The sequence below is a fragment of the Tinamus guttatus genome, unplaced genomic scaffold, assembly GCF_059628265.1.
Source record: "Tinamus guttatus ecotype Peru unplaced genomic scaffold, ASM5962826v1 Tinamus_guttatus_pri_ptg000293l, whole genome shotgun sequence".
NCBI classification, from domain to species: domain Eukaryota; kingdom Metazoa; phylum Chordata; class Aves; order Tinamiformes; family Tinamidae; genus Tinamus; species Tinamus guttatus.
Genome location: NW_028288827.1, coordinates 25018 through 46985, shown reverse-complemented (window position 1 = coordinate 46985; position 21968 = coordinate 25018). Strand labels below are relative to the sequence as shown.

The 21968-nt window shown below is 46.3% G+C and overlaps 1 protein-coding gene across 2 annotated transcripts in view; it reads left to right on the top strand.

The window, feature by feature from the left end:
* The window catches only part of DYM (dymeclin), a 187103-nt gene extending 172248 nt beyond the window's left edge, over positions 1-14855 (top strand). For both annotated transcript variants that reach the window (XM_088527844.1, XM_010217755.2), the window contains one exon: positions 14644-14855. In XM_088527844.1, coding sequence (XP_088383970.1) covers positions 14644-14793 — 150 coding nt within the window. In that variant the 3' untranslated portion in view covers positions 14794-14855. The remainder of the gene's footprint in view (positions 1-14643) is intronic.
* Positions 14856-21968: the final 7113 nt, after the last annotated feature.

Below are 21968 nucleotides of genomic sequence, written 5' to 3'. Positions count from 1 at the left end.
CCAGCCCAGTTCTCAATCCACCAATCTCTGTCTATCAATCTCTATCCCGAGCTTGCCAGCAAAACTGAAGAAGCAATAAGAATGAATCCAGCCACACTGGTGCAGGACAAGCAGAATATTTCCCTAGCCTCCCCAACCTCTTTTATATATGTATATATATATATATATATAAAATTTTGGTTTTTGCTGCAATTGTGCTTCTCAGTGAGCCCTTGAACCAGCAGTGCTTTCTCCCTGGTGCAGGGACATCTGGGCATGTAGGGTAGCTAATCAAGTGCCCTTGCTATTACAAGCCTGCAAGACACTTGAAAAGATACCCAGGACTTTTGTAATGAAGGGCCTGAAGTTATTATTTTAGCTATTTTCTCCTTTTATCTTCCCTTCAGGGGTCATCAGGCAGCATTATTTATTTATTTATTTTTACAAGCTCGAGCTTTAGAGTTTTAAAAGTTTGTGGCATTGTGTGTCGAGTTTCCCGCAAAAAACGTTGGAGTTGTGACTGAGTTTGTAGTGATATAAAAGGGAGCCAACAGCCACATTAACTCAACATCAGAAGATGACATTGAAGTGCCACAAGGAAAGCACAGCTGAGCTTGCACGCGGGCGCGTTTGCCACTTTGCAATTAGAGCTGATATTGGCTGTTAGCACGGCGTAAAATTAGTGAGGGTATTGTTTAAGATACCTTTTTGGGCAAATCCCTCTTAGTTTAAAAGTGGGAATTGTCGAATTGCGATGTCTGACTTTTCAAGACTTCCTCGTGAAAATCTATCCCTGCTCATCCGCCTCTTGCCAAAATATATCTGTACGCAGCTGATTTATTCTTCTGCAGTTGGATTTTCCCTGTTAAAATGGCATGGGAGGGGGATTTTAAATGCCTCGGTACAAAGTCACTCCTAGCGCTCGGCTTCAAACTGCATTGAAACACGGCAAAGCTGCAAAGCTTTTCGCACCCGCGCGCTCGCCGCGAGCAGAAGGGGCAGCAGGATGCGACGCCGCGGCCTCGCGGGAGCCCGGCGGCCCCGGCGCTCCTGGTGCCGCGCGGCGCGGCGCCGATAAGGCCGAGACAGGCTGGCTCCTCCAGGAGCCCCCGCGGCCCGCGGCGCTCTCGCTTATCGGCGAGGGAAATTGCTCGCAGGACGCGCTGGCCCTGCCCGAGGCCGCGCGCCTCCTCGCACGAACCCTCAAGTGATCCCTGCATGTCCCCGCTTTACCAGGATTTAATCGTTTCTTGACGGAAATTGGCTAAGCTAGAAGAGGGGAAAATTAAGATTTGTTTTGCAGGGAGGTTTTCGTGTAGATGGTTTGAATTGCGCTGACAACAAAAAGTGGAAATAGAGTGCAATATTTTTCCAAGCGTATTGCTGGGTTTGCATGGATTTAACAAGCCCTTTATCCTATGGCAGACTTTGGGGGGAAGCAAAACAGTCATCACTATTTTTTTTTTTTTTTACTTAGTATATGTCAGTGAGAAATAAGAGTCATTGATATTTATATATATGTGTGTATGTATATGTATGTTATACATATGTATTTATGTACACTTAGTGATTTTTGCATTTTAAAAAAAGCATTGCTATAAAAATGTTGAGAACTGCCCTAGCTCACTTAGCTCTGCTACAGTGTTAGGTCCTTCCTGCCTGAACAAGACTCTGCTGAAACCAGCCAGTATCAGCAAACTGATAAATTATGGCTGTGTTCCAGTGTGAGATCCTTGGTGTCTATAAACGAGAAGCTACTGATGGTCAAGGCCTAGGAGGTGCCCCCCATAGGCACCAGCATTCAAATTCACGCCTGCTTTACACGTGGACAAAAAATGTGAACCTGTCATGGTCCCCAAAAGACTGTTCCTACCATCAGGAGAAGCTCCACACGGTTTCACCATGTTTCTCCCTTTGGGCCTTGTGCAGTATCTTCATTTTCTTCAAGATAAGCGACTGGCTGATGATGGACTAATGTGGACATCTGATAATAATTTAATTGTATAACTGCAGATCCAGTGGGTGCAAGCCTTACATGTAGGGCTAAGGCCTTCATTGACCTCAGCATTATGCTGGGGATTTTTCTGCAAATCCAAAGTATGATGTATTTTGGCCGCCCGCTTTATATTCTACTAGCAATTTGCTCCAAGCTCTCTAGAGGATCCGCTTCCAGGGAATCTACTTGCTGCTTGCACGGAGGAATTTGCACATCTTTCTGGAATCCGGAGCGGCAGCTCTCATCCAGCAATGAAGGAACGGAGCAGAACAGGGTATTGCACAAGCAGCCGAGCGACTTCAGTCAGCGTGATCCTGCAGCTCAGGAATGAGCTGCCCCGGCCAAGAGGAAGCTGAAGGGTGGGCTGGCGCAGGACACTCCTAGTCCCAAGCTGCGCTTCGACGGGGAGGCCAATATGGACACGGAGCCTTAGCGTCTCTCACTCCACCACCCTGCAAAAAATCTTCCAGTTCTCTTCTGGAAACTGCAATTTGGGTTCAGTCGCTTCGTTAGAGTAATTGCCCTCTTCACAAAACAGGATAATTACGCTGGAATGAGATCACCTTCTGCAGTTACCAGCATTGCTTGGGAAAAGATATTTGATAATATAGCCAAGCAGGTCAGCTCTGCGCAGAAGCCTGCATAACATTTTGGTTATCCAAGACCAGTTTTAAGGGGAAAAAAACTTTCTGATGACGAAGTGCTGTCCCCTCAGCAGGGAGAAATGTATGTTCTTAGGCTAATTCTTCACACCAAGAGAAACGTAAAAAGCAAAATAAACCAGAATGAAACGGGCAGCACGAGAGCTTTTCCTGCCACAGGCCGTGTGACCCCCGTGTTTTTTTGGGAATGGTCTCAGCTCCACAGCCGCCTGGTTTGGCCCCGCTGGCTGCAGTGCAGGACTGAACCCCCAGCTACAGCCCTGGAACCGGCCGGGCTGATTAATGCTCCAGCCTTGCCTGTGGCAGCCTGTGGATTATAATTAACTGCTTCCCATTAAGGCACCAGATGAGAATTCATGCAGTTACATGCACAGGCTTTAGAAGGTGGAATAGTGTCCTGTAACAACAGTTATTAAAGGTGTTTTTTTTTTTTCCTTCTTTCTTTCTGACCTAGGATTAGTCCATCAGGAAACTATGGCTGTTGTAAACTTAAGAATTCCTTTGAACCTGAGTAGGAGCTGAGCTGGGCTCTGAGCAAAATAGGGAGAAGGTGGAGGGTCCATTAGCAAGTTTTCTGAATGTGCCGGCTGCCTAGAAAATAAGAAAGTTATGTGTGCTTAAAATTCATAATTATATTTCAAATAAAAAGCATAGCAAAGCAGAAGGAGCAAGCAGCAGTGGTTGTCTCATGGAGACTGGTTGTCTCTTCACTCCTAGGTAACATTTGGAGCTGAACAGCCAACATACCAACTGTAAAAGGTGCTGTATGGAAATATCCAGATATCAAAATGAGATTTTTATTAAAAAAAAAAAAAAGAAAAAAAGAAAAAATGCAGTTCTCTGTGCACCCTGTAGGGAGCAGAAAAATATTTCTGCATCCTGACCAAAGGGGAGTCCTTTGCAAGGGTTGCCTCCTTCATTGACTAGATGTGTCTAGATGTGTTGTGGTGCTGTACCATAGCACCAGCAACACGAGGAGGGCCAAGCATCTCACATGCAGGGTCTACCTTGCAAAGAAAAGCAGCGCTAGCAATGTGGTTTGAGGGGAGGAAAAGAGGTAGGTGGTGGCGTTTTCCTGCTGTTCCCCCAGCAGTGAGAAATGCAGGCTCTGGTGTCCTGCCGGGTCATGGAGGAGAGGGCTCAGGAGATGAGATGCAGCCTCTATTCGCTGACAGCAACACATGGTGCCAAGAAGGGGGAATCAGATACTTCTTTATGCACAGAGGGAAGTCTAGTCTCAGCCTTTCATTGCAGTGTGAAATAGTCAACAAAATTGGAAGTGAATATAGCAGTCACATCTCTGTGGATTTCTCCATGGAAGTTCCTGAGATGCTGCAGACCATGCAAAGGTTCCTACTTTATCTGGCATTGATTTGGCTGTGGAATTAATATATATATATATATTCCTTAAGTAGATACACCATATGTATACATCATATTCCTTAAATTTAATATATTCAGTGGCACATATAGAGCTATGACCATTCTATTACCCCCTGGGAATGAATGGGAATCCTCTTAGTCCATGGGAATTAGCCTAGAGACTTTGAGCAGAAGAGTTTAAAATTTACACAGACAAAACGTAGCATGGAACAGTCCATCTCTGGGCATCTTCACCAGCCACATGAAATTGGGTAATTTCGTGAGTTGTTGGTTTAAGGAAGCTGCTACAAGAAGGAAAATCATACAAGGTTGAAGGAAAACACTGAGGAAGAGAGAAGACTTTCCTCAGATGAAGAAGACTGTGGAGCTTCCCAAGCATCAAAAGCAGCTTCCCATGGTACAGGAGCTCCAACACCACTAAACGACATTTTCTGCATGTGCATTTCTGCAGACCCCTCCTATTCAGCAAGCCTTAATTCCACGTTAACCTCGGAGGGCAATCCAGGATTTCCCATCTTTGGAAAGAGTGTGGAGGAGCTTCCCTCTGCGGACTGGCTGGACAGGCCCATCCACAACATGTCCATGGGGCCTCAGAGACAGAGCTCCGAATATCAGCTCCAAAGCCACCCTACGGACGCTGAATTTTTAGGACATTTTTTTGCCGCGACTCAGTCTGCTTTGCAGGTGTGGCACAGCCTTCCTCGCCTAGCTGCATGTGTTGTTAGCGTAGTGAAAAGGCTGGTGCCAAGAGGCTGCATGTGCATGACATGTTGTCTCCAGCTACCTTGCAATTTCAGGCAAAGCAAAGTAAAATTATGCTGAAATGCTCTGACATTTTTTTCTCTCCTCTAATAAGAGCTGTTTCCACCCTGTGCATTCATTTGCTGTTACAACAGGCAAGGTGGCTAAAAAAGAAAGTACCATTAAAAATGGTTTTATTCATTTCCTTAATTCTATTTTTAATAGTATTTTTTTCCTCATTTCCCTCCTTTTTTTTTTTCTTCCAATATGATGTGGCTGAGGTTAAATTCTTAAATTTGATCCTAACAGCTGCAAGATTTGGAGAGTTTTTGAGCAATAGAAAACAAGGTAAGGAACAGAAACACAGTGCAGCCACATTTCATTTCATTAGGCTGGTCCTTTTGCTCTTCCACTTTTAGGATTTGGGTGTCTTCTCTGGATTAGTCATCTAAATTAAGCTTTCATGGCATATGGTAGATCGAGAAAAATATCCCTCAACGTTTCTGTCTGGTTGACAGATGAACTAGGTAATGGGATATAATCTCTCCCAGTTTTGTGATTCGACACGTTTTCACTTGTATGGTTATGCTTAAATCAAGGAATCAAAATAAGATTTGAGTGCAGCATATAAATCCTCAAGGGAATTACAGCTTTCGTTGCAGTGTTGGGTTGAATGCAAACAGCGTGAATATTACAGATATCTTTTAATTAAATGCATAAATTAGAGATATGTCTGAGATATTTACAGTCGCAGCACCAAGAAGTGAAAGTGTGGAGGAAGACAGCTTTGTGAGCGGACGATTCCCAAGGATGTTCCCCGCCGGAGAGGGTTGCATTTATTCCTTGCATGCAACTAAGTAATTCCTACCAAGTGTTGGCACCGGGGTGACCGCCCCGGACCCACCACGCAGAGAGGAAGGGGGCAGAGGTGCTGAATCCCGGCGGGACGTGGCAATATTACAGATAAATGACTTCCTGGAGCCACTCGGCTCCTCACCCCCCTTCCTTAGCCGCTCCAGGAAGACGCAGCTGTCCCTGCTACCGGTCCGTAGTGTTTACAGCGTGCGGATTAAAACGCCCCAAGCCAAGGGCTGCTCCCTGCGGCGCTCCGGCACGAGGAGGGTGCTTGGGCTCCCCGCGGGGCCACGTCCCCTGGCTCCGCTTTGCTCTTTGCTGCCGTGTAGAAGTGTGGCTTTGCAAAATCAGCTGCAAGGAGCCCGTTGCATGAGCAGGTCTTACCAAAAAAGCCACCAGCACCGAGAGACGTGAAGGCGGCTGGTTAAACCAAGCTGGTGGAGGGGAGGCAGGTTGCAGTTCCAATCTCAAATTCGCTTGCCGTCTTGGACCCTTCTGCAGTGATAGCAGGGAGGAACGTGGTCTCAGTTGTCCAAGGAGATGTCATTTTGGCCCTGGGCTGATGCTGCAGCATTGCACCAGTTATGGGCAAAAGCGTGGTGAGAACTCACCCGTGGACAAGCAGCCAAACGGAATCGCCGTGCTCCCCTGCTGCCTCCTTTGGTGTTGGGCAATACAGTCTGTGCAGCACGACTGTTGCAGTGAGCTCTCACACAACTTCCATGTTCATATCCATAGGCCCTTTTAAACCTTTGCTCCCATGAGCTTTCCTTCATTGCAAAAGTTTTGTATTATAACCGCTTGACTAAAAGTGTGCGATTCCCTTTTCTGAAAATAATCAACGTATAACTGGCTCCGACATAATGGCTGGAGCATTGGTTGATGTTGATAGTGTTGTTTTTGCTTTGGAAAAGGTGGATAAAGGGAGTGCACCAGTCTGTAATTTTATTTAGCAGCCTAAACAGAGGTTGTAAGCTGGATGCATGAGTTAATTCTGTTGTGCTGCCTCTTCAGCAGATTTTGGCGAGGCTTTAACCATAAAAGACCTTTTTTCTTTTTTTTTTTTTTTTGGTTTATATAAGCCCATTTCCTACCAAATAGCACTTTTCACTGCCCAGGTGAAGCCGGGAGCTCTCATGCTGCTCTTAGCTGTGCAACAGTTGCTCTCCCTCGTGTTGCACTTGCTCACCAAGCTTAAGATTTTCTACTTTGGGCAGAGGCATCTGAACAGTGGACATACAGATTTAGGACAACTGAAGATATTTTTCCCAATTCAAGACCTTTAGAGAGCTGATTTTTTTTTTACCTCCTCTTTCACACGACTGCAAAAGTATAAAGTTCCCAACTGCATTACAGAAGTGAATTATGGAAGGTGGCAGATTTTCAAATGTCCCATTCATAAAATGCTGGAAAAAAGTAATTCAGCCTTGGATCTGTTCTGTTTGCAGGAGACTGAGTATAGGTTTATTTTAGGGGGGTTGTTTGTTCTGGGGTCTTTTGAGCTTTGCAAGCTTAAAAGTTGCAACTGGTTTTGAGGCTTCTGGAATTGCGGGGTAGAGGAGAGAGTTGAAGAGAAGGCTGAGAGGGGACCTGAGCAGTGTCTAGAAGTACCTCAAGGGAGGCAGTGAGGAGGATGGTGCTGGTCTCTTTTCACTGGTGGCCGCCAACAGAACTAGAGGAAACGGCTGGAAACTGAAGCACCGAAAGTTCCACATGAACTTAAGGGAAAATTTCTTAGCAGTGAGGGTGCCAGAGCACTGGAACAGGCTGCCCAGAGAGGTTGTGGAGTCTCCTTCTCTGGAGATCTTCAAACCCGCTTGGACGCAGCCCTGTGCCACGTGCTCTAGGTGACCCTGCGTGTGCAGGGGGTTGGACTAGATGATCTCTAGAGGTCCCTTCCAACCTTAAGCATTCTGTGATTCTATAAGTCCTTTTTTTCTGCTTAATTTCACAAATTTACACCTATTTTGTAACCTGGAAGCCGTTTTTGCCTAGCAGCTTACTCAAATCTACCCATGGTTGGTGGCAAATGTGTGAGTTCAGTAGGAATTCAGGCTTTCATGGAAATACTTGCTGCAAACATGCAGGTTTGCACAGCCATATAAAGCCCTGCAAATATTTTAGAGGGGGAAAAGCCTGTTTGACCTCCAGCTCATTTGCATCTTCTCTTAGCCCTGGCAAAAAGAGTGTCCACTGTTGGGAAATGCAGGTGCTCTGGAAAATCCATGCACCTCCATCCCATCCCATAATGGCACGAGCATCCTCTGGCAGCAGAACGGGCTCCCTCCGTGCCCAAGGAAGGCAGAGGGTTTGAAATGCAGCTGAGGAAGATAGTGAGAACTCCAGGGATTGCGCTGCTTTCCAGGTTTGAATTCCCTGAATTCAAAAGCACGTAAACGCTTTTGCGTATTTATCCAAGTAGACAGTTTGTGTACATAATGGGATTGCAATGCTCCAGCATCCAGGCACTAGAACTGTTTTATGCCAGTTGCTTTCTACCTTTTATATATATATAAATATATACGTATATATATATTCACTTTTTGCTGAGATGCCATGCCAGGGTTATTCCTCTAAAAGGCCTCTCTGTGTTTCCAAAGAATTTTTGTTGTCTCAGACTAGTCCTGAAGCGAATGAAAGTTGCTTTATTTTTTTTTATTTTTTAGTAGAACGTCATCTACACATTGTATCCTCCTATTCAAATCTAAGGTGTATATCAGTCTCTGGGCTTTTTTTGTGTGTGTGTGGCAAAGCAACTCCTGTTATGTTTTCCACAGTGTTGCCAACAGCCATGTTGTGCTGCTGTTGCAGTTCTTTGGAACTGTCACCTTGGAAATGTCCTCTAGAAATGTGTACCCAGCTAGGCAATAAACCTGCTCTGTCCAGAAAGTCATGGTTCTAACAGCAATTCCATTGATTCTCACCAGTGTAATCCATGGATGGGTTCCTTGTGCTAGAAATCTTCCTGGATGCTTGGGACAATAGTCCTGCAACACGTCAGAGGAGGTCAGCGATGCTTTGTGTGCAATTCCATCTCTCCTGAAGCTTTTCTCCTTGTTTTGGACCCGGTATCCCTGAAGTTGAGCTGGAGTCACTCTGTTTTCTCGAACTAACCATTTTAGGGATTTTTTGGTGGATCAGCAGGCGTTCAGGTATCAACCAGGGGCGTTCAGCTGGGGTTGCTGAAGAAGATTCTGAGCAAGGCTCCAGTTTCTCTCGTACCCTGTCCAGGAGCAGTCCAAGAGGGTGCAGGACAGCCTGAACCTGGCAGCTGGCTCCTCCTAAGCATCTGAGAGCCCTGTCCCTGCATGGGACGCTGTAAGTATGTTCTGTAGGTGCCCGTGTGTCTTTCCCAAACCCTCCTGGCGTTCTACAGTGCCACCCAAGTCAACTGTGGGTGAAGGTCACCCTCACTTTGAGCCTCCTTCTGTAGGAAGGAGCGGGTTCTGGTGCTGTGTTATGTGCTCTTGGAGAGTTTACAGATTAAAGATGTGACTTGGAGACAAAAGCAGTTTCTGAGTTTCTGTAACATGACTGAGTTTCATGGCCGTTCAGAAAGTAAGAAGCCAGCATGTATTCATGGGCAAACCTGACCCTCTAGACGGACTTCCAAGCAGTCAGTGTCTGCAAGCCTGTCCTGCAAAGAAATGCAATCTTTTCTTTCTAGCAGTCTGATGCTCCAGAAAGCTTTGCTGTCTGGCAAGATTGCTGCAAATATTTCACTTTCTTTAAATTATTGCGTCTACACCGATAAGCATCTCCGCACAGCTGTTGTGTTGATTATTCTCCCAAACTGACTGGGATGCTGCAGCAAATTGCTGAACTCCAGGCAGACACATGCCCGCTCCTCCGGCCTTTCAAGCCTTAGGGTGTAAAATCACTACTCACACCCTGCACGTTTATTTTAATGCCACCATGGGTGTGTGCAGACCGTTGCTCCTCACGGTCTGGAAGCGGAAGCAATGCATCAGTGAGCCCAACTTGCTAAAACATTTGTGTCTCTGCAGACAAACTTCCCCGTTCTGCTGGACGAGGAAGGTCACATCTAGTTACACGAGCACGGCTGATCTGTTTACTGCATTTTACTCCCTGGGAAAAACATCCCCTTCTGCTCCAGCTCATGTGATTGCTTAAACCGTGCAGGATGTTCAACCTGGGCATACATTTGCAAAAGTCTTTTTGCCTTCGTAGCTTTTCTGGGTCTTCTTCAAAATCTGCTGCGCTCCGGGTGATTACTCTCGGTCTTTACAAGTTTGCACCTATTCCTTAGGCAGGGTTTTGAGCAGAATGTGCAGCCCTTGCTTAGTCTAGAAGATTTCCTGTTTGCTCCCCTTGTCTGCCCAGTGTAACCTTTCACCGCGCTGTCTAGTCTTTAAGCCTAAAAAACACACGAAGATGGTATCAGGCAGGTGTGACATAATAACCCGTGCAGACGCCTCACCAAAGTCGTGTTGACTTTCGGTCACGAGTCCAAGAGAAGTAGCGTAAATGCAGAGAGAAGCAGTGAAAGGTGAAATGACTTTATCTCCCATGAAGAAATAAATAATTGCAAAAATTTGACATGGCAGTATTTGGAACAAGTAATCACAAAGGTTTTCCAGAAATGGTGGAAAACTGGATGCTGTCAGAGTACTTAAATGCTTGTATATGCTTGCATATCTATGAATACATATATATATTTCTATAAATGTTTCCACATGTATGTGTATATATCAGGAACAAGGTGCAAGGCTGAATTGTTTTCAAGACTCTTGGTCATTAACCTGGCACAGATCAGGATTTGGGGGATGAGATCTGAAAGTGGCACCATGGATTTTGCAGACAAATGGAAATATTTGTTCTCAGCCCCAAGTACTTAGGGCTCGGACCCTTTGGTGTGAGGCAGGCTCCAGAACTAAGCCTTGCTGTGTCGTAATTACCAACTTTGGGACACCTATAGCAAAGACTCATTATTGTGTGAATCTAACCCCATGTTATTACTGTTTAGCTACAGTTTTATGAAACACATGATTTGCCACCATGTCATTAGGGTATCAAACAAAGCTCACAGTAAGATTTTTCAAATGCATACAACTTGCTCAGGAGGACTTTGAAACTTCTGATTCATGGCAAATCAATGAGAATTTGATTCCGATATGCAACAGACACTTTTGGAAGTGCTACTTTTCTCCTCAGTTATGTGCTTTTGAAAATACTACCTTGTCTTGGCTTGCTGTTTCAGAAGCAAGTTTCATACAGAGTACTCAAGAAGAAGATTCTCCAGTTTTATGTTAATCCAATCTTTTGATTTCTTTCTTTCCTGTACCAACTATCCCATTTCTTTGATTAGGTGAAATATCTAGATCACTGAAAAGTGAAGACACAGATGACCTCAAAAATGGCTCTCAAAGCTGCTCCATCCCCATTGCTTATGCGTTATCATGGACTGGAGACCATCCACTGAGACACTGCAGCCTCCCAACAGCTCTAATGTTTAATTTGTGATGGAAGGGTTTATGTTTTTCTCAATGTACAGCTAAAGCAGTTGAGCTTTAATGCCACCGGGCTGCCTGGAGTCGTGCCAGGTGCTGCTGGCTGGTCGTGATGCTATCTCCTAATCGTTAACTGAAAAAAAAGGAGAAAAAACGATGTTGTTGAACTCTTGTGGTGGCAAAGTTTTTGCAGTTCAGCTCTGCATCTGTTCATCGGACTTCCTGTGGTTTTTCATCGAATCATATGATTGACAGCTCAGACAGTCTGCAAAGGTTTTGGCCTGTCTAGTTTTCTACCTCTGTCCCAACCACTAAATCTGACTTCTGCTTTGTCTGGCAGAAGAAAACAGGGTAGGTTGCTGTGGTAGGGTGATTCGCCGGAGCTGATAAACGTCTTCTATCTAAAGTCTGCCGTTAATCCCAGCTCTACCTTGGGCTCTGAAGCGTCAAGCAAGCACGGGTCTTGGGGAGGTGTGTTGGAAACTAGCTGGAGGTAGCTCTGCTCTGGCCATGGCTGGGTACAAGTGCAAAAAAAAAAATGGCTCTGCTGGAGCCATTTCCTGCTGCTTTGACTTGCGATTGGGAGAATTTTGTTAGCTGTGGTATTTAGTGGGGAAAAAAAAAGGAAAAGGAAGAAAAACACAAAACCAAAAGCATGAACATGTCACTGGTGCTGTCCCCTGTGTTTCCAGGAGGGCTCTGAGGGTCCTGTGACCTGATTGTTTCACAGCTCTGCTGAAACGTTGATGCAGTGTCACCTCCTGCACCTCTGCAGCACCGGCAAGGGCTGCAGTTTGCTTGTTTGGAAGCAGCACGTGCCAAAGGGAAGGGGCACGGAGCTGTGTTTGAACTTGCCTTGACCTACCATATGTCCAAAATCTTAAAGCTTCCTGTCATTGGTGAAACTTTTTGCATGATGTTTAATGCTTGTTGGTCTAAAGTGTTTTAAGGTCAGCCCAGAAAATCCAAAATGTTTTTAGGTGGTTTGAATGTGATGATTTTAAGATTATTCTGTGTCACTCATCTTCGTCTTATCTTTCTCCTTAAAATCCTGTTATCCTTTGTATGTTCCCAACCTGCAACACAATCGAGACCAACACTGAGTGGGATTAAGTCCAAGGTGATTGCAGTGATTGACTATCGTTAATTGGACGTTGATTACTAAATCACTACAGTGTGATCACAAGGCATGGCAACATTGATCAGTCTGGAGAAAAGCATAATAATAAGATCAATACATGGCAGTTATTGCCTGAACATACTGAAGCTGTCTAGCTTATTTAATGCAACCCTTCAGGCAGAGAGATGATGGCATGGTAAGCACAGAGCCACCTCTGATGTAGCCACTGGAATTTCTAATAAAACAAGTTTACTTATTGCTTTAAAGCTAAAGAAGACATTTATTAGGATTCATAAGAGTCCAAAGGGGTCCCGGACTGGTGCCACGAGTGTTTGCAAAACCAGTGGTAATAAGCTACGGGTGGGAAGGTGAAAAAAAGTTATCGGTGTCTAATTCCTCTGCAATTAGCATCTTTAATCATTTTTTTTCCCTTTGGTCTCTGAAGGACTGCTCCATGCTGCAGTACTGGCATGCAGCCACCTTTAGGGTGAAGAATGACAGCTGTGTAAGGGCTTTTCTCTGCTAGGAAGTGTTACAGTGGTTTAGTCGTGAGGTTTAACCATTCATTCTGCTGATGCAAGGCTGAACTGAACACGTTTCTGTCTACACTGACCACAAGTCAGGAAGCATTTAGGAGGGAAGTGGGAAAGATTACACTGCGGATAAGCGAGGTAGGATATCAGTTTAAAGAAAAAATAATACGTATATGTATTATATATATGTTATATCTATATATAACACATAAGGTTTGGATTGGGGTGAGGCTGAACTTGCCAAAGGAATTCCAGTGGCCTGAGAGGAGGGCTGGAGTGGCAGGGCGCTAAGGCAGGATGGCTGAGGGTATCAGTGAAGAGGAGGATCTCACAAAGTGGAAAAGTCCTAGCAGGAACCTCAGGATGAGAGGATGAGGAGAGCTGAAGTAAGTGGCAAAATATTTGTGGGAATCTTCAAGGTGCTTTCCCCAGGAGGATCTCCTGAGAAGAAACCCAGTAAGGGCAATGGGGTTGGGGATGTGGTGTGTAAAAGAGAAGCTGCGTAATGAAAGGTGAAATGGGAGGGGAAGAATTTTGCATGTAGGGGTGAAGAAAATGTGGATGGGTGCAAAATAGAAGATGTGATAAAGAGATACCATGGTGATACAGGGATGGAGCTGGGGAAGGCAGTAGATTAGGAGAGGGGAAATTAGAACTGTGGGTGAGTTTGGTGGGGGACTAAGACTGAGGAAGCAAATGATGTGGAAGGTTGAAGAGGTTGGTCAGAACAGACAGGAGGAGAGACGTCGTGGAGAAGAATGGCTTGGGAACACACAAGAGTCATGGGAGAACTTCTGTGCGCCAGACTCAGTGTGTCACACTGAGGAAATGAAACTCGATGAGGCACCCATGAGTGCAAATAGGCTGGGTGTGCAAAAGTTAAGGGAGTTACCCGGAAAACCAAGTGGCCCCCAAGTGCCCCTTGGAAGGGTGTCGTACCCCGGAGCACGGAGCATGGTGAATGCGGGAAGGTGATAGTGTTTCCCTCCATTATTAATGGGCAGAGAGGCTTCTCAGCCAGTGCCATGCTTGTTCTGATCATGTCACACCGTTGAGTTTATTCTTAGTCTTAGCCACAGCCTTATAAATAATAAAATGGGCCATGTTTTATCTTACCCCAGTGATCATTGTAATGCGGCTTTTCTCTGAGGCTCTGCCAAGCTCTTGACACAGGCAACATTTAGAAGCAGGCGATATGACTGAATAGCTCGATGTAAAAATAGGCTCAGCTCTGCCCCAAAACAAGGGCCCAAGCTGCGGAGGAACCTGTAAGCAAAGCTGCAAATAGCATCTCCCAGAACCCACCCACGAGTCTGGCTGTGCTTCTGTCCTCCCCCCTGCTTCCTGGGAAAAGAGACCTTCTGTCCTGGAAACTTCTATACTGAGAAAGTCAAGGAGAAATCGGAGGAAAAAAAAAAAAAAAGAGTTTGCCATGACGTTGTGCTTTCTTGAAAACACGTTACAAACTGTGTATGTGTTCAGGACCTTTCTAAAGGTCCTCCTGGGAAGCTGAGTGCAATTCACTGCCGAATCCGTTTTAAAGAGGACTGAAATAAGCAGGTCTGTATGTGCACAAGCACGAAGGCTGTAGCAGGGCTGCTGTAAATGAGTTTTCCTTAAAACCTTTGTAAAGGATTCACATTTTCAGTCTGCACTGACAGACAAATTGAGGGTGAATCTGGGAGTAGGAAGTGTGACCAACAGCCAAAGGGCAAAACGCAATGTGCCAGCGTAGCATCTGTCTCAAAGGTGGAGTTATAAATAATCCCTTTATCCTTCATGGTCAATGTTTTCTTGCAAGTCTAACAGTTCGGTTCCTTGCATTATTTTTTTTTTCTCCAGCGTCTGTGTGGGCTGCGTGTTTGCAAACCTCCCCTCAATGGGCTCTTGTTTCTCATTGCAGAAATTTCCTGAGCTGAAGTTCAAGTACGTGGAAGAGGAGCAGCCGGAGGAGTTCTTCATCCCCTACGTCTGGTCCTTGGTTTACAACTCGGCCGTGGCCCTGTACTGGAACCCCCGCGACATCCAGCTCTTCACCATGGACTCGGGCTGAGGAGGCGGCCGCCGCGGCCAGGCCAGCTCCGCTCCATCCAGCCACAGAAACCCCGGCCCGGCCCCACATAATACCTGGTCCCTCCAGCCCCAGAGCTTATGGGGAGCCCAGCTCGCTGCCCGCGGACAGTGCAGCTCCTCGGCCGCCAGGACCTGGCCTTGTAGGCCACGTTTGTATTTATAGTCCCCTAACCTCGAGCTTGTTTGATGAAGATGAGGCCTTACACATGGGGTGTGATGTTACTACCCGCCACAGCGCCGACTGTTCCTTCGGCTTCACCGGGGTGGATGAGGAAGGAGACGGGGGGAGCTGTGATTTGGAAGTAGCGTTTGTCTTTTCCTTTCTTCAAAGCGAGGCAGCTTCTTTGGGTCAAGCTCTGCTGGCTCCTGCCCCAGGGCCACTCTTGCTTTGGGTGGCACCGTTCCGGCTGCGGTCTCCAAACTGTCCCCCTTGTCATGCCAGCAAGCTAGCAAACAGCTTGTTAACCAAATTAGCTCTGCAGACACATGCAAAACACCCCATTTTGATGCCATGAAGTTGGCGGGAGGGTTTTCAATAGTGAGTCTTTCTTGGTTTGGCAAATACTCTTTAGAGAGCTAGAAGCCCTCATGCTCAGAGCAAAGCCTCTTGCTTTGCTTCACCTCGGGAAGTTGAGCGCATGCACGAATGTCCAAAGAAAATAGGTATGAGATTGTAAAATAGGCCAACGTCCTGTAAAAACGTGTGTCGTGGTGGCAGTGTGTGGTGGGGATCCCCCAGCAAAACGCCGTGTTGAAAATTCCCTGTTTGCGCTTGCAGGGTTTAGGGCAGAAGTGTAAATTTCTCTGAATGTAGAAAACTGTTGTTTTTGGAAGTGTCCTTTTCTGACATACCTGGCTTAAGGCAAATAATCCCCAAACAGTCTCTGCAGTTGTAAGAGCAAAAGAAATGGACTGACCCGATTTTGAGAGAACATTTTCAAAGTTGCTTTTTTTTGTTGTTTTTTTTTTGTCCCTGGGGAGGCTCCTGGCCATACTCACCTGCACGAGGACTCGGGCGCTTGTCGTCATCCCAGTGCTGCTGAGTGCAGACCTGTCACCAGCACGTTGCATGCCAAAGCACGGGGATCGGGAAGACCTTTCCTAAGCGTATATGATGAATCCCTATATTCATTGCCTGCCCTAGCATGTCCTGCTTACAGAGCCGAAGCACAGGGTGCACTTGCTTTCAGACAGTCCTGAGTGGCTTTAAATAGAATTATTTGCACTCTTTTTCCCTGAAGGTTATGTTAGACTTGTACTTTTATCTGCTAATTTAAAGGTGGAAATCCATGGAAATGCTAGCTTAGAAGAAAAAAAAAAGGAAAAAAAAGCTTTTCCATATTTATTTAAATATGGTTGCAAAGAGGCATGCACAGCACCAGAACATTTAGGACTTGGAAATGGCACAAGCTTTGGAGATGGGGCAATAGCAAGAGTGGAGCTGCAGGTTTTTCTCAGTAAAACACGAGAAATGATTGAACCGTGCCCGAGCTGCACATATGTTTGTTCTATCTTTAGGACTTTTTTTCTTTATTTTTTGGCTGCAAGCAAACGACAAAGGGGAACGACTTGTCTTGGTAACTGCAGTGATCTGTAATTTTCTCTTTTCCTCAAAGCCAAGGAGCTTGGGAGTTAACAGAGCTGTGCAGTCTCTGGAAAGCTTGGTCTGAAGATGCACTTTTGCACCCCATAATGCCACCCACCACCCCGCACCTTCAGGAGAAGCTACCCAAAAAAGGGCTCGGATGGAGCGGGTGTTTAGCCCCAGGGTGCCAAACCGGAGTGAACCCAGCTTTCCTCAAAAGGGCTTTTTCTATAGGAAAGGGTTATGCGAAGCAGCAATCTGATAGGATAGGTCAAACCGGCTGCCGGATCCACACAGGAAACACACTGCAAATTATTTCTCACCGTCGCCTCGTTCCTGTGATGTCGAAGAGCAGAAGGAACAGGTTTGTTGCAATCGCATAATTTCCTCGTGCGCTTAATTAATAGGAAAGGCTGATGGATCCCGGCTGCTTTGGAACAGCTGGAGCTGCAAGGCAAAGCCAGCCCCAGATCCATGCGGAAGGCGCGCGGCTCCGATCGGCCCTTGCAGGTGTTGGAGCGCCGTGGAGCTCCAGCCCTGTCCTGAAGTCTGCAGCGTGGCATGTTCACAAATACCCTGTTTTCCTTCAGATCTGTAAAGTATCACCATAGGATCCTTTTCATTACTTTGTGTGGAAGATTTATTATGCATAATTAAAAAAAAAAAGCATTTTAAAGAAGTAAATACAGTCTGCAGTGGTATTTGTTTGATGTAGTAGCTGCGGCGCAGTGATGTTCGGCCAGCTGGTCTGGACACCCGTGTGCACAAGATTTTATACCTTAACAGTGATTTGCAATAAGGAAGACCCACATTTCATTTATTGAGTAGGCAGTGCCTTAAATCTGAGCGTGGGGAAAAAAGGGATGTGTCCTACTGCAATATCATGCTAATTCCCATCTAATAGAAAACTCTTGCCAGCTCGCTCCACTGTTTTCACAGGTGGTCATGACCTTAAAATGGAACTTTTTTTGCAAACTATATTTTTTTTCTTGCTTTTGAGTCAGGTGTCCTCAGCTTGGGTAAAAACAGTCCGAAAATCTTCCAGAGTTGAGGGTATGAAAAATTAAGGCCCTACTAGCCTAAAACAGAAGAGCATGTGAGACAAGCTACAGGAACGACACACACTATTGTCAACAGGTCTGCTAGATTGTTGATCTACAAGTTAAACAGGAAAGGAAGAAGCAAACATCCCCCCACCCAGTCTGACTATCTGGAAGCTCCGATGTTTTGGGTACGAGCTCGTCGGCTGAGAAGCTGAGGTTATTCTTGCCCATGTTGTATGATTCGGCTGTCTAAGTGATTAGGTTTAGTCATGGTGGAGTCAACCCCATGATCGACTGTCTCCTGATCAGCTGGTCTCCACTGGCAAAAACCCTGCTAATAGGCTTAAAGAACAGACATTTTTCATGATTTCACTTCTTTAGTTATCTGGACCCTGTAAATCCTTTCTGGTCCTAATCCAACAGGTCCTCAGTTGTCTTAGCCAGCTACCTTTAACAATTTGTACCACAGGGACCCAAGTATCTCAAGTGATCTTGCATAAATGCCTATTGCTGTAAACAGCAGGGTCGCAGCCCCATCATTCTGTGTGTTTGACTTGCCATTTTGTTGGGCTGGAGTGTGTTGATGTTTCAATAGACTCTACAAACATTTCCCATTCTTGGTCCATAAGGTAACAGCTGTGCAAGTGATAACTGCAATCACCTGTCTTGGTTGAATTTTCAGATTCGGAGAATAGAAATGTTGGTTCCTGTTGTTACTTTTTACAGATGTGTGTCTTCCCCTCCTCTCTAAATCCATACCATGCTAAAACCTAGATTGGGGTGCGAATCTTCCTAGAACTGTTCCGTTGGGGTGAACTTTCACCAACACTGGGGGCTGCATCAAGGCTTTTTATTTTGGAGGTTCCTCAGGCTAATGTTGTGGTAGATGCTCTATCAAATGTGCCCACGCCCTCAGACTCCAAGAGGGCTCTTTCCCCTTTGACTATAAGACAGATAATCCATAAAATTGTCGTCAGCAGCATGATAAGGGAACCAGTCCATTTTTAACATTTTTAACATGGCAGTAAAATGTCATTTGTCGTTTAGACGGGAGGGATATGTTTATCTCCTGCTTGTGCAAGTTGCAATAAATAGATTAGACAGGGCTGTAGGTTCTGCTTGGCTCTGCCAGGCTTCCCTGTGGATCCCAGGGTTTTGGGCTAATTGTTGCTGTGCTTCATGTGAGCAAGGGGGTAGGTGGAAGGAGCATCTGTGTTCACTGTTCAGTCCTGACCATGAAGAGTTGGTAGAGGGCAGCCAGTAGGTCTTATTCTCAAAGAATTCCTAACAGTTTGCTCCAGCTGTGGCTCCTACCAGATGTCTTGGCCATCTTCTAGCAGCACCCACAGTGGCCCTGGCCTCTCAGCACCGTGCAGACATCCCTTGGGACTAAACCCTGCGGGGAACAGCATCCCAGCTCCACAAGGTTGAGTGGGTTATTCCGGATGAGGCTGGTGATTGATTTGGGCATAGCTCAGGGAAGCTTTGCAACCTTCACTTGGGCCGTGGGCATGTAGCTGCAGAGCTGCACTTGCATCTTTGCCTTCAGATGCAACAGTCCTCCAGGAGCGTGCGGTACCAGGACCACATGGTGCTATGGGATGTGAAGGCGATGCTGAAATAGCCCTCTGCTGACCCACTCCTAAGTGGTGAGGACATAAACCAGGGCATCAGGAGCTGCCACATGCCCCCTGTGTGTGTCTACAGGACTTGGCATCCCTTGTCTGCGCTCTCTTCGTGAGCTCCTACGGCTGGAAAGACTTGCAACCGTTCAGGAGCGACACTGTTATCAGTACGTTGCTCTTTGAGAGCAGTTACCCTGAATTGCAAGGCTCCAGCATGAGAAGCCTGTGAGCATTTAATCGTAGATGCTGTGTTTTTGCTGGATGGATGCTTCTCATATGTTAGGTCTATATAGCCTCACTGCAAATGAATTATTTCAAGTAGCCATGTTTTAATACCGCAGGCTCTGCTACCACCCACAGATTGTGCCAGCACTTCCATGTACTTAGATAAATGAAAATGTCACTATCAGTGAATCGCTCCAAATTGCAAATCAGCTACACCCCTGAGCTGCCAAACTGGGACAATCTGAATGAGAGATTTTAAAAAATTCAGTGATTTTTTAATGCTGCTGAAGCACACTGCATAATCTTTCATCATCACTTTAAAAACTGTCTTAAAATTAATCCAAAATGAATATGTCTTGGCAGACATGATGAAACACTCAGCTGTACTTCACTTTCGCCAGCTGTCTTGGCAAAGTAAATGGCAGACTTCAGTCTTCCTTGTATCCGTTCTGTGCTGCTGAACGCACAAAATCCGATGGCGCTGCAGGAAAAACAGAGGTCTTCAAGTATCCAGAGAGCAACTAAGGTGAAAACAGAGATTCCCCAATACTTCTTGGAAACTAGAGTTGTCCCGGTGCTTGGTGGTACTTCCCAACCGGCCCTGGAAAAATCACCACTAGCTGCAAGCGGTGGTGCCAGCTCAGAAACCTTTCAACTTCTGCATTACACGGTGCAACAATTGCACGGTGTGAGGATGACTATGGAGTGGATTGGTTTGGGGAAGACTCCGCTCGTTTTATGCCCCACCAACTACGAGTCAAAGACTAAAAGAGGGTCATGGAGTGATGATCTGTCATCTGTGGGGTTTTCCCAAGAGATCAGCAGAGGGAAGGAGCAGAGGGAGCGGAGAGCCTCTGTGTGGGTCCTTTTTAGCTCTTCATCCTTATGGAGAAAGAAAATTGAAATTACCAGGGCACAGCACATGCCTGGGTGAGTAAAAACCCAGGAAGAATCCCTTCTCCCTCCTTAGCAAAGAGGAAAAGGGCATCTTTGGCATCTGCAATCTTGCAAGTTTCTCCCAGCCGAAATAAGAAGTGAAAATTAAATTGAAATTCTTCCCTTTTTCCTAAATCAAATCTTGCAGGCGCCAATTGCCCTTTAAAAGGTCAACCTTTTAGCCCACAAAATATGTAATCGATATCTTATTGACCTAAACAACAGCCATTAACTTCTACTCTGCCTTTCCCTCCTGTCTTCGCTTCATCTCCCAAAAAACCTTGGCAATTGGGGTAAAGAATAGCTGTTTTCATGCAATACTTTACTGCTGCCTCTGTACGGACAAATCAAAGTCCAATTTCCAGGGCATCAGAGTTGGGACTGTTCAGTAATAAACCAGAGACCACTGGAGCAACCCAAGGCGCTTGGGACAACACACCCATCATGAAAGGGCCAAGACCAGACAGGTAGCTTACATGTTTTGCTCTAAATATGGGCCCATGTGTGTGCATGTATATGCATAAATATATATTTATATGCCAAAAACATAGAATTATTTATTCTTTTAACTGATCTATAAAATGATGATGCTTTGTGCTGTGTTTGTGCAGCTGCCCAGGGCACTCCGTCCGTCTGCCCTGCTGCTGTGTGTCCTTTGCAGGGCACCGTGTGCACTTGTGCTGCAGAATCGCACTTGCCTTTTAGCTGCGTGACCTTGGAGGGCCGACCGTGGTCTTCTGGTCAGAAGAAATGAGGAACCAGGCCTGGAAAGCTGATATTGGACCTCCCTCGTGTGCCTGCCATCACCAACCGCTGGCGCCGCGGCAGCTCCCAGCCCACCGGCTCTCCCAGGACAGGGGCCACCAGACTGGGGACCTTCTCCAGAACCTCCCTCAGAAACCCACTGGCACCTGCCCTGGACTCACCAATGTCCAGTGAAGACCTGAGGCTTCTGAAATCAGGAAAAGCAGTCAGCAAGTCCTTGTCCCCCTTCCCAGGCAATGTCCCACCATCCCCTGGATCAGTTTGGGCCGTAATGACTAGGATTCGCCCAGCGAATGCTCACAGTGTGGGCAAGTCAGAGGTTTTCATGCCCTAGGCTCCCAGTGTAAGGCTAGATCAGCTTTTTACTTCCAAGTTTCAGGAGTTTCCTTGCTTATTAGCTCTCCTCCAGCTCAAGAATAACCTTTAGGGGTGAGTGTGGGAGATGATGAAAGATGGGCCCATGAAGAAACTCGTACCAGACATACTGTTGGCTCCTGGCCTGAGACACTGGGCCTGCTCGCCAGGATCATTTTCACTGGGAGGATCCGTGGATGATGACAGCCAGGTATTTCTTTGATGCAATCCGGTGTATTAAGCAGAAAACTGTCTCAGACAGAGGAGGAGTCTCCATCTTCGACAGAAAGTCGTGGGGAATGGGGATTTTCTATCCCAGTCTTGCCGCGCTGGTTTGGGGTCTGCACCTTTGAGCACCACTTCGGCCTCATGGACTAGATGCTCTGCAAGGGGCATCCTTCCTTTGGGTGCTGCTGAGGGGCTCGTGGGGCCTTTCCTGCAGTCCTATGCTGTCCCATCCAGTTGGCCAACAGGACGTCCACCCAAAACACCACAGAGGCTGCAACCCTGGCCCAGGGTGGAAAGGATGCACCAACAAAAAGCTAAACATGGCTCCTCCATCCTGATGAGAGCTGTTGTACCCTCGCCCCATCTCAGAGTATATGCTGTATATACCTGTGTT